The sequence below is a fragment of the Crassostrea angulata genome, chromosome 5, assembly GCF_025612915.1.
Source record: "Crassostrea angulata isolate pt1a10 chromosome 5, ASM2561291v2, whole genome shotgun sequence".
NCBI classification, from domain to species: domain Eukaryota; kingdom Metazoa; phylum Mollusca; class Bivalvia; order Ostreida; family Ostreidae; genus Magallana; species Magallana angulata.
The window spans coordinates 15,545,711-15,559,462 of record NC_069115.1 but is presented as its reverse complement, the minus strand read 5'-3'; the positions used below and the strand labels follow the sequence as shown (position 1 = coordinate 15,559,462).

Here is a 13,752-nt window from a genome sequence, read left to right as displayed (position 1 = left end):
TATTTTGAAATGTGATGCTTCGAAAAATCACCAAACGTTGACGCATTTACGTGCATTATATAAGTAAAAAAGCTTTACTGTTATTCTTTTAAAGAATATTGAACCTATGAAAGTATTATCAATGGACATTGTTCAATGATCACGATGCTATTTCAGTCCGTGTTAATCGTCATCCCGTACCGGGTTTCTTATTCATATCTGCCTGGTACCCCTCAATTATCTGTTTACATACTCATTTGATGTAAGGTTTTGAAGTCTTTGGACCGTGTTCAATTAGTTATCAGCACGACTTTAACAATCCGTAGAAGAGAAAATGATATAGTATTGTTTCAAAACCGGTATAATTTTCAATACTATATTGCATACCGACAGAGCTTCTGAGGTGAGTAAAACAAATACGTTATTAATTTTCATTTTGTTTTGTTAATTCAATTGTTTTGGTTTAACATTGTTGTTTTCAGTTGTTTATTATTGTTTGAATAATTTGTTCGTTTATTATGTTTTGTTATTTGTTGGTTATACTCCTTGTATATTTTATGGTATTTATAAATCTATATGGTGTTTATCTGTAGAAAAGTGAGAAGAGTGAGTAGTTAATGTACATATTACAACATAGCATTATACAATTTCTTAAAACAGTGTAATTTAAATGTAATTTTCGTCCAAGTATTTAAGTTATATAGGCAATGCACTGTACTTTTATCTTTAAATAAATACAAGTAAATATGATACAGCGCTGTTACGTATACAATATTGTCTCACTGTGATGGGTCGTATAGGTCATTACTTGTATTAAAATACATGTGTATGTGGAACTTAATGTGTATGTTTTGTATACGCAAATACCGAATGAAGTAGCCTGGTGTTATGAATGTTCCTACCGGACCTACATATGTATGGTGTTCGACGACTGTCAGTCCATGAACTGTCAGGCTGTTATAAATGAACACAGATTGTGAAAACTTTGAAATTGGTTTTTAATTCCTGAGGCTTTCATAGCCTATTTGATCAGCGTATGTCAGTTATTTTCTGTGATGTAAGCAAACAAATATGTAAATGTATTTTTTGAGAGGAGTTATTAAAAAGATTGTTTTGTAGTTTTGTAACTTTTTAATAAAACTAAGACATGTTGTTACAGTTCTGTTTGTTTCATATTTGTTAGATACGACAAGTACATTCATCAATGATATTAACGTTTTTAATAAAATGTCAACTTAGTGTTACAGTCGGTTCAAGCATATCTTTTACAACATACACCATAGTATAGCATAGCATTGAAATCTCATAGCATAGCATTGGAATCTCATACCATGGCATAGCATAAATTTGTAAAAGATATGCATGATATTACTGTATACCACGTGAGTATCACTTACAAACAGTCACCAATAATCACGGTATGGTTTGTTATGTCATTCATTTGAATTCACAAATGTACATGTATTGAACATACTGAAACAACATAAGATTAAGGAATGCCTTGTATTCTGATACATGTATTCATCTATTTCCGTTAGCGAAAAATGAGTAAAGGTTCACTGCATTGTATTGATTTTTAATGTATGTGTCTAATTAATGTTAATTTTCGCTCAAAGTGTTGGGTATTTAGGTTCCAAATGAAACCCAAACAGCAACATTTTAAAAAAATTTGCTATTTATCGAAATGAACATAAACAATTAACATAATTGTCACAAACAAATATTTTGTCATAATATGTTGATGTGTTATTCATTGCTTTACCGGTTTAATTAATAGAATCTAAATAAAAAAGGATAAAAGATAAAATGAGTTAAATGTTTGTGTATGTTTAGGTTTGATAAGTTTACTAAACCCTTTGATGAACTTAAAAATGATTGTTTTGAAGGAAAAATTCTTTTATGCAGAAAAAAAGTTCATTGCATATGAATTCAGTTTATACATTTTTTTATTACTTGTTTATTATATACTGATATATCATTCTTACCCTTGTCATCGGAATGCAGTGGTGTACCTTGGCATGATTGTAAACATTAGCATTCCCAGCACAAGTTGAAACACAGTTTAAAGAGTTTTGTTTAGCATTAAAAGGTTAGGTTAATGAATGTTTTATTTTTGTAAATAAAATTCAGATATATTCATGTATATATCCGGTATTTGTACGCTTTTGAAATAATATAAATATTTGGGGAGTGTTTAGCAATAAAATCACGGGTGATGCTATATCAAATACTTCCGGTCAGAACTACTTTTGACACAGCCCCTCGCTTCAACGTTTCAGTGACCTATTTTCGAAGATATGCTAGTACTTTCAACATAACTATATCAACTACAAAAAGTGATATAAAATGGATTTTGTCAAAGACTTCAATTACTTACAAATATGAAGGAAAACACATAACTGCGTAGCATAGGCGTAGCATAGCCCCCCCCCCCCCCCTCCCCCCACCCACCCAACTCTTTTTACAAAGTTATACATAACTGTATCCAAAAGACCTTTTTTCTTGTTTGTCAAGATTTTTGATAAGTTTAGCCCCATTCAAACTTTCAATTTGCTTTGTGTAGTTTATAAAACTGCAAATTACGTTAACTATCAACGAGTTCATTCTGACGACGCGATGGAAACAGAGCGTACTGGTTGTGCAAATTGTGTTTATATACAAGACCTTGCCGAAATAATGTTTCATAAGACTTTGATTCCACCACCAGTAAGCATCCTTGTTCACTATTTTAAATCCCTAATCATTAGGCTGGTGTTTGTGTTATAAAACATCAACAAGTGTTCCTTGTTCGAGTCAATTTAAACTAACGTGCATTCCCAACTTTGTGTATGTCAACAAACTTGATACATGTAATTCAAGTCTTTTGATCAGTATTTCCATTTAATCAAATGAATAAGCTCTACGAAAAATTATTTAGAGCTAAAAATCATTTCAAGATTTATTTCAGTATACTTTGCATTAAAACGGTTAGATTTATCTTAGGAATGGCGTACTAAATTGTATTGCGCAAGGTCACAATAGCCACATAACACAACGTTGCATAATCGTTTTTAATCTTTGAAAAAAAAATCAGGTCATATAAGGGACTGTCTCAAAGGCTTCATGATATAAATCAAATTGTATGAGATAAATAGAACATCTATAATTGTGTGATTTTATATTTGCCTTATCCAACCAGTTGAAATGGTTTTATTCGCTCGGCAAGCCTTGCGAATATATACACCTTTTCAACTCGTTGGATAAAGTAAATATAAAATCACACAATATAGATATCCTCTATATATTTAGTTGTAATTATGTTTTATCCCCTCCATCGGTTGTTAGTCATTTATTATATGAAGTTATAAATGATATAAAACGAACACATACTTTTCAAAATGATATTAAAATACTTATAAGTTAACAAGAATTATTGTTACATTTTGTCGCATATGATAATTCCATCTCCATCAAGTCGCATGGATATTTGAGATGGAAATTTCTGTCATATGGTAAAATTGATAAAGCATACAAATGAAATGATTATTAATCATGTCATTTCTACATTATAACACATATCCGGTTAATGTTTTTAATCCACTTTGAATTTTTTTCAAATTCACTTTTTATCAAGTCTATATTGCCACAAGGAAGTAATTTTATACATTTTTAGCAACAACATTTCTGATTTAAATTTAAAAACAAAGTTCGTCCTTAATATTAAAGGAGCATAATCATGATTTTGGTCAAAAAATATATTTTCAATTAAAATGTTTATAATGCTTCAATAAGGATTTTTTTAATAGGCAACCAAAATTTGAGTGTCATTTGTTTAATTATAAGCGCGTTACAGAGCTTACAATCCCTCGCTATGTAAATAAAGCTTTTGTTTACATTTTAAATGTTGAAGTGAAAATTCCAGTTTTAGACCTAAAATGAATGTGTTTATCGTTAGGAACTGTTTATTAATGTTTCAAAAGAATGAGAATATGGACAAATCATCTTGTAAAAGATATTTTACTGGTATATTGAACATATGTAAACAAAAACAGGACACGAGCATTGTTTATATACATGACGAAGAATTGTGAGCCCTGTATCTTGCTTAAAACTCATCGACGGGCACCCAAATTTCATTTGATCACTTCAAATGCATTCATAAAGCATCATGAATAATTAAAACAGAAAAATAAAATTTGACCAAAATCGTGACCATGTCCATTTAATGCACAGAAAGAATATGTTATTCTTTTTTATCGTGTTGTGCAAAATTACATTAAGATACGTATAAAATTTCTCTCAGAAGTTCAAAGAATATTGATAGAAAGTTGTTTCTTCATCTTGCAATCTATTTTTTTTAACAATGCACAATGTAACTAATAATGAAATTCTAATGATTTGATGCATCGTGGTCAGTGGAAGATGTTGTTTTATAATAATTTCTGTAAAATTTCCGTTATGATATATGCTTTGTGCGTAAACAATTTATGACAATCAATAGGTTGCACATTTGTAGAACGGTTTAAGGTGCGAGTAGGAGATGTACGAGGCAAATGAGGGGTGTTTTATTTAAAGGTGTGTATATACATTTCCACAAAAACACTTGCGATATTGAATGAATGCAAGAAATTTGGTAAATTGGCACTTATTTGAATTTACTTTTAAATTTTCCTGAACCAAAATCGATAAAAGGGCAGATTTGTTCTCCAATATGGGATAACTGCATTATCCAATATGGAATAACTGCAATGGGTAGAGGCTATACTGACTGTTTTATCTGCAAGTGTCTTCAACTTTAGGATAATGAAAGCATCGTAGTTTACAAAATATGAATATGTCTAACGTAGATTCAAATCCTTCATATAGCACTCGCAACTACACATAAATTAGGTACTTCCAGTGTCAGTTTGCAAACATCCATCAACAGATTATTTACCAAACTACAAGCGGACTACAAAATTGGGGGGGGGGGGGGGTAAATCAAATCTTAAAAAATTATAAAATTTTATGATTAGTGCATCAATATTCCTCATGAATGGAAGGGGTTGCAAAAAGAAGCCTGATAGTCTGATGGTGTTAAATGATGCAAAGGTAGATATATCAAGCTTAAAAAAAGGTGTTTTTTTTAATTCGTAAGAGTATTAATTGGCAAAAACATATATAGCAATGCAGAATGTATGCTACAAATAAAAAAAAAATATTTGATGATATTGTTAATAAGCAGTGCAATGATGGTCAGAGCCACAGACCAAATGTTTTATGTCAAAAAAAATGTCGCATCAAAACAACATTTCAAATTGCTTCCATGAAGAATTAAATCTTCGGACATGTTATTTCAAACCCGTGCCACTTATTACATATTATTTAATATCATTATTAAAATAAGGTTTATCTGACAATCTTTGACATGAATCTCTTGACAACTGTGTTGTGCATCAATTGATATTATTTTTTTAGCTGTAAAATATCCTGTTAGCAATCATAACGATATTTCCGTTTTCTATTAAAAAATTATAAAAAATCATATAAAAGTTTTGCAAGCCGATATGTTTCAGATGTTTTTAAAAATCATTAATATATGGCATATTACGCATTCACATGCTTATATATGGTCTTAATCTGTAAATTAAATGTGTTTCTAGACTTCCAAATGTACTTATTGAATCAACAAAACAAAATGTCCGTCCGTCTGTTTGTGCACTCTTGTCTGGGCAATTATACATCTGCTCGGGAGGATTATTGGAAGTATCCACGTGATAAAATGATCATTCATAGCTTGCCTCTTTACTCAAATAAAGAAATTGCAAGTAGTTTGTTGAGAGAAGCAAAAAGATTTATTACCTTTTATTATGAGTAATTAATGTCTTTTCAGATATTGCAAAATATTGTCATTAATGGCCCGCCACGAACATAGCCGGAGTGGAAGAAAGGGGGAAAACTCTCATATAGTTAAAAAAGAGGGAAATACTTCTATACAGACAGCATTTCGTGGGAGAAAATATTTTATATAGTCATTATTTCCAAAGGGGGGGGGGGCTGTTATAGAGCCATTTTACCGAGGAAATAGAAGGAAATGGTACTATCCAACATTTGTAGAATTATTATTTTTGACATGTCGTTTTTAATGATGCGTCACATCTAATCAGAAAATAAATTGACATCTTGATATATATACTATTTGTAAGAATTTCTGTTCACCCGAGGGTCAGTAATCCTGAAAGAGCTCAGATTCGTTTGAACAACGAATACTAATTTGTCATAGATTGAAATGAAATTTGGGTTGTGTTGGTTTAAAGAATAAGGGCCCCCAATTCTTTTTGATTTATTTTTCTCTAAAAATCCGTATAACACTTTCAAACTTTTATACGTTTTGATTTCGGTAAAAAAGAATGAGATCCTGACTTAGTTTTCTTTTGTAATCAGTTGCATCATTTAATTCAATATTAACAAACATAATGCAGCGGATGAACTGTTACATGGTTGACACAGAAATGTGAGCCAAATAATGTTTTAAATATGTCATTCTGTCGACTCAAAGGTGACTAAATATTGGTTTACTGTTTACTGAATAAGACAATTCTACCATTTACAAAATAGGTATCCTTTTGAAACCTCTGTCTTAAAATTATTCGTGGCACTGATTCATTTACTGCATAGTACTTCTTTTATATGTGTCTGAATGGTTGTTAAATATTCTTAGTACTGGGATATTGCTGAAAACGAAATGTTGTGTTGAAAGCTGGTGCTGTCGATCAGTCAGCAGACACACGATGATATAGTACAAAACACAATCAGATTTCTTTAACAGTAGTACAACAATTTCACTCTCTTGGTATCTACGTACGTGAATCAATGTAACCGGTGTAAATTGTTACGCCAAAAATGAAATACGATGTATTGCTTTTTGTAAATAAATGCAAAAGATAAACTTAGAAAGAGAGGGTTAAGATTTATGGTTTCCTTATTGATAATGCATTACAGTCAAAAGCTTTAACAACATCAGGTATATATATTTGTTCTTTTTATTTAATACTAACAAAAAGCACAGTCCCTGCGAAACAAAACACAATGATACACTTATATGCTGCTAATGTGTCTATATACTATGTTCTCTCTTTACACAACTGCATCCTGGTTCGAAGGGTACGAGCGTTGAACAATTTAGTTCATTATTTGCTTTTGATAGTTTCAAAAGAAAAAAAATGATAAAATATCTTTACTTACAATTGGTAGTGGTAGATATAGTATGTAATTATCTATTTGTATGAGACATGTATTAGACATAACCATTTTTAAAAAAGTATCAGACAAAATACTCCGATGGTAAAATTACAGAGTACTGCCACTATTTACCTTAATCATTAATTATAATTTGTACGCCATCAATGACCCATTGACCTCATTCGTAAAAAGTGGTTTTACGAGGACGTTTATTGGTTATTGAATCTTTTCAATGAAAAAATAGTTCCTGTTCTACGTATTTTTCTACACAAATTGCTAGCTATATACGAGGGTTGTCCAAAAATAGCGTAGGCAGAACACATAACTTAAAATCTGTTCAGTGCAATTTCATTAGACTTCCACAATTTTTTTAATTGCTCTTTGGCAAACAAAACTGAAAAATCAAATCAGTACTTTGATAATTTCTTGAGAAAATAAATAATTAATAACAACAAGTTTTGTAAGGCGGCACAATGTGCGACGTCGAAAATACACAGTTTTTACGTTGTTGCTAGAAACTCCAGATCATTTTAGATAACATTTACGTTTTATTTCCGAAAATATCTTGAAAAAAATGTTTTCTTTGAAAATGTACCCTGGGTGTACATTGTACATTCAACATGGAATTCTAGTTTTTTTTTTTTTTTTTTTTTTTTTTTTTTAAATATTTACTAAGTATACAAACGATATGCCGACTCCAAACTTGCCTGTAATACTTGTTGCTAACGTTCGTCCTATTTAAATATATTGTTCAGCATTTTGACGTCCATTTCTAACGGTCGGGTTTATTTTTTTCACTTATTGTCATCAGACTCGTCCGAATATTTTCAATGTTGTACGACTACTTATTCACTAAATGCAATTCTAAGCGATTTTGTTAATTTTATTTTCTTTAATGGCCGCATTGGATTTGTTTCAAGGTCTTTACAAAATTTTATCAGTTACCGCAGCGCCGCCTTAAATGGCGACGTCGTTATTTTACAACAACTTAAAACATTCCTACTTGTTACAAAATGCGCTATAAAATCTTTATGAGTTTTATTATAGCCAAAACATATTCTGAGTAAATAATAAAGTTATTAACAAATATAAATGTGTTTTATTTCAAATTTTTCATTCCTTTTTTTAAGGCGTTCATTATAATTCAGCTACTAACGGACAGATAAGGTGCACATTTTTTTGGCTATGAAAAATTATCATGTTTCAAAAAATAAACAGTTAATTTTGAAATATCATTGTTTTCAATTTGTTTGCAAATATCTACCCATTTACTTTATTTGAAACTGAAATGCTTATACAAGGAAGTAAATGAATGATTACAATAGATAACAGCTTAAGCATACCGGATATATAGATATCTGAATTTTTCATGTTCAAACATACAGTACTCTTTTACTTTATGTTTGAATGCCTAAAACACTTTGACATGTGTCACCTTTTTCTGCGAATGCTTATATTCACGATCATGTCTAGATACAGCACTGGAGTCTCGAGCTCAAGGTATGACCGATCGATTTATTTTTTAGACAAATAAGTAATAATTATAATTGTTTGCACTGAATTAAAATGCAAGACAGTTTTGATTGTTTAACTACATTGATAAAATAGGTTAACTTTTATTTTTCAAAAAAATTATTTCATACTCTATCAATCGGTTTTACTGGGTTTTTTATTTTCAAGAAAAACTAAACATACATCTTTCATGAACTTTTTTTTCTTAATCGCTTCAACTAAACCGGAAATAAAATTAAGACATGCATCCATTTCTTGATCAATGATTTGCAAATAATTTTTAACACGACAAGATATAATGCCAGGAAAGCTTTTCTTTCTTAATTAAACAATAATATTAATCTGTGTACGTATTAGGTTGTTCAATGTTGTTGTCTGGGTTGCTTTTGGAACTTTCATACTCTACAGTGTGAGAATATGTACACATAAATTGATACAGAATGAATAAAATTATATTTTGTTTCAAGACGTGCCTCTGAATCATTAAAACATCTGTATTGACAATTTCGTTTACATTAAAATAGGATTAACGATAAATAAAAAAAGAGAACACTTTAACTGTTACATGTACTACAATTAATATTTGAAAACAAATCATCTTGATTGGTACAATTCAAAAATATACGTCTATTATTCAAATGTGACTTCTGCGACTGCACTGTTGAATCTAACACCATTTAAGAAAATGTCAATTTGAAAAACCAAAGAGGTACCAAATTGAATGTTCATTTTTAATTTAAATAATTTTAATCAAAGTTTAAAATTACTGGAATGGAGGCAACATTAACATGATTTTTAACCTTTTTTGAAAATAGGTACTGTATTACATTTAAAAACCAAATAATAAACATAACTTCGCATAAGGAAGGAAGAGGGAAGTTTACAACTCGTTAAGGTTATATACAATGAGTAATTTTTAATTTCATCGTTTATGTGCTTTCAATTTTTAATCAGTTTGGTCGCTAATCCAAATCATTCGGAAAGTTACTATGAAAACTGAGCATTAATTATATTAGTATTAGTACAAATGAGCTCAGTATGAGAAGATTCCATACGATAAGAGAAAATAATTTTAATATATTTCGAACAAAACAAATTAACGTTAAAACAATGTTTCCATTAAGCTTTAACTAATCTTACATGCATTATTTGAACGCAATTAAAAGTTATCGTTGAATAAACAAATAATAAAGATTTTTTTTAAATTTATACACTCTAAAAAGCAACAAAATATCAACAATTATATTTTGAATTGCAGTATGTTCAAAGGTTGCTACTTTGGCTTTATCTGGAATTCAACAACTCAACAATGTGAACGTGCGTTCTCTTCTGTCATTCTTTCTACAAAAAGATTTCACTATTAAGTAAACCAACAATTATCTGATTTACAATAACAATTGTATTATCGATTTGTCAATACTAATGGACGGGAGAACATGGTAACCTATATAATATCTTAAGTTTATATTTACAATCATATTAAGGATGTATGGCAGGCTACACTGGGAGGAACTGTTCACTACTGTGTCCGTATCCTACATACGGAGTGAAGTGTCAAGGATATTGTGACTGCTCCGAAGACTTGTGTGATATTTCTATTGGATGCATTATTCTTACCACAGGTTGACATTTTGATAGATTAAAAAATACTTAAAGTCTTTCGATGGTTGCATGACGTCATCGTAAACATTCCGGAATATTTAACTGTTATTGGTTTTAATATTAGTATTTGGTGATGCATGGTTTTGCCAATTTCTTGATTTAACACATTTTAAGCTATGTAAAGTGAAATGACACCCATGTTTAGCAATTTATAGACAATAATTTGAGTTAAAATCGCTGAATTCAATGAAAATCTGATAAAATCTTACCCAGACAATCTAAACAATTCATATTTTTTTTACCTGGCAAGGTAACCATTTCTTTGCAGATTTCGATATGATATATAATGAAGTACAAATGTACCAATTATCAGTGCGTTTGAACCATTATTTCATAAGACGTTTTATGTTGCTAAACTGTACTTGTTCATGGTTAAAAAATTGTATCAAAATGCACTGTAAATGAGATATCTTTCATACTGGCAAGTTTAAATGGCCTTTAAATGTAAAAAAAAACAAAAAAAAAAACAAAAAATAAAATAAAATCAAGGATTGCGATTAATTTCTTTGAAAAATTGCTTTATTATATCGAAATCAGTAAAAATAAATGTCAAGTTGGATTGGAGAGTGGTCGTTGCTACAATGGCCCTAATAGTGTACCTGAACGAAATTTTTGTAACAAACAATATTCAATTTCAATTTGAATGTTTACATATTAATATTTAAATTTAAACAAACATTACGCGGGTAGGTTAAGGCAACTCATAGTTTAATGACCGTCAAAATTATGATCAATTTAAATAATGTTTATTTTTATGAAAACAGCGTTGGAGTGAAAGAGTTCACCAAGATATTATTTTTCTACTTCGGAATCGACTCAATCTTTGAAGCTGCCGTGCCATGGTATCACGTGACAGTTAAAAATAGATCACTTTTTTACCTTAACAGAAAATCAAAAAGTGTAACACTACCCCAAAGTTCATTTGTATGTTTTCTACAATAATTCGATTGGAAATTAGTTCATGTTTATTAGTATTACTGCTAGAATCCTATTGTACATCGCATAAAATAAATATTGTAAATATTTATCGGAAACCCTCTCAACTTCTAAAATTTCATTAAAAATACTACGTATTTTTCGTTTAAAACAACAAAGCAAAGGATTCTAGCAGCACTTTTCATGTAGTTTAGGTCATATACCGTTGATATGTACCAAACTCATCTTTCCTAATATCCAGGGTAGTGTTACACTTTTGCCATTTTTTGTACACACTGACAGAGGAAAGGCTGGTCAAGCCATATAAATGTCGATCCGCTTACCTTATAACACTCGCTGATTAAACAAAATATCCATGCCTGTATTATCCTGATTATATTCGAACTGACACTCATCTAAATCTTAGGTATCTGTATTAAATAAGTCTTATTTCGGCATTGTTTACACTGCATTCCGATAATTTGTCTCCCGACATGATCTTCTCTTTTAAACATGCTTGTGACGTCATCAATGATAATTATACGTAATAGAGAGAAATCGAAGATATATTCAGTTAGAAGAGTTTCTAGTGATATTTTATGTCTGTAATTTTTATAATATAAACCAGCGATAAAGTTAAAATCGACATGTTTCTGAGTAAAATATGACATCATGCTGCTTATTGTGACGTCATATCGATCAGAGGAATTTGATCGCTGTTAGTTGCCTTATCATACCCGCGTACTCGGAATAATCCATAAAAACGTCAAGGTAGAGAAACCTTAATGTGGAAAAATAAATCTTATAAAATGTACATATTTTTGATGCTATCTATTACTTTACACCACATATATTTATATAAAACAAATCAATTTTATGATTATAATTATTATCATTATTGCTATCATCATCATTATTATTGTATTTTCTATGTATTTCAGCAGCTCAGGAAAAATGTAGCCCCGGATTCTTTGGAAAAAACTGTCGAGCAAAATGTTCTTATCCATATTTTGGGGAAGACTGTCAAAAACGATGTGATTGTGACGAAAGCCTGTGTGACGTTTCCACCGGATGTCTTGTTGTCACAACAGGTGAGCAATCAGTTCTTTTTCTTTTACTTAAATTTACTCTTATTTACTTAATATCTTGACAAGTTTGAGTGGGATCATTATTACTTTTCAGTGCATGCATCCTGTAGCCCAGGATACTTTGGTACAAACTGTAGGGGAAAATGTTCCTATCCTTATTACGGTGCGGAATGTCAAGGTCAATGTGACTGTAATAAGGACTTATGTGACGTATCTACCGGATGTATCGCTATTACAACAGGTAACAACTGATTATGTCAACTTATTCATTTTTTTTTGCTTTAATATTTATTAACAACCATTCACAACATTTAAATGAATTGTTTTTACAGTTCAAGCAGGATGCATCCCCGGGTACGTTGGTGAAAACTGTCGAGGAAAATGTACCTATCCCTATTACGGTATGGATTGTCAAAATCAGTGCGACTGTGATGAGAACAGATGTGATTTCTCAACCGGATGTACAAATTTTACAAAAGGTATTGCATCACCTTGTACACTAATGGTTATCAATAACAAACTCTATTTATAAATGATCAGAACTTTTTTTATCTATAGAATTATTAATATTTGACGATGAATGTTTGCCTATAGAGATGTATTTTACAAGTATGACATAGAAACTACATCCTGAAACCAATAACACAGAGTGTTCTAAAAATAAAAGGACTATAAAACGTGCCAGGTTATCATTATGTTGAAACATTCATATAGGGTATATGTAAACAATGACAACAAATAATTCATCAAAATATCCATTGTGATTGTCACTTATAGACACTATGGCACTAATTAAGAGGACTCGATGGGCGTGGTATTTTTGTAGGGGAAGAGCTCAATATAGAAATCTCAAAAATATATGAAATTTCAATTGTTAGAAATTTTTTTTCTAATTAACAGTTTATGGCAAAAATTGTCATTTCTAAAAATTAAAAGCAGATGAGATAGAAAAATTCTCAACCAGCAGGCTTCCTTAAAATTAAGGTTATTTAATTTCACGTTTGATTAAAAAAAATGATAGTAGCTTGTTTTTTTATTAAAAGAAAAGTGTGTACATGCTAATTAATTGTTTTTGTTTGACTAAAAACTTTTAATTACATGTATGAGGATCACAGTTTGAATGCTGTATCAATTTTTTTTTTGATAAAATTATTCTTTATCCTAGGGTTATGTTGAAAAGCAAATTAAATGTATTGCACGAAATGCTGTAAGAATAAAGAACTTTGACTTTATATGGATGGGAAGCAAAAATGTTACATATCGTATCAATTTGTTAACTAAGAATTACACTTCATAATTGGTTGGTAGCGAGGCTTTTGGGTTTTTTAATTGTAGGATAAATTTTATTGTGAAGAAAAAATATACAACAATAAACGTCTTCTTACTTTTATTTTGA

The 13,752-nt window shown here is 30.2% G+C and overlaps 1 protein-coding gene across 1 annotated transcript; it reads left to right on the top strand.

Annotated features, from left to right (window-relative positions):
* The first annotated feature begins 4,989 nt into the window (after window positions 1-4,989).
* On the top strand, window positions 4,990-12,859 carry LOC128185144 (uncharacterized). The gene is made up of 5 exons (XM_052854816.1): window positions 4,990-5,049; window positions 10,272-10,313; window positions 12,210-12,359; window positions 12,451-12,597; window positions 12,689-12,859. Exons 1-5 carry the CDS (start codon window positions 4,990-4,992, stop codon window positions 12,857-12,859), a joined length of 570 nt encoding a protein of 189 aa, XP_052710776.1.
* The last annotated feature ends 893 nt before the right edge of the window (window positions 12,860-13,752 follow it).

Excerpts from the sequence above, each read along its gene's own strand:
- LOC128185144 (XM_052854816.1), top strand. The coding sequence starts at position 4,990 with ATGAATGGAAGGGGTTGCAAAAAGAAGCCTGATAGTCTGATGGTGTTA. Across the intron at positions 12,360-12,450 it reads ATGTCTTGTTGTCACAACAG|TGCATGCATCCTGTAGCCCA; the intron begins GTGAGCAATCAG and ends ATTACTTTTCAG. Across the intron at positions 12,598-12,688 it reads ATGTATCGCTATTACAACAG|TTCAAGCAGGATGCATCCCC; the intron begins GTAACAACTGAT and ends TTGTTTTTACAG.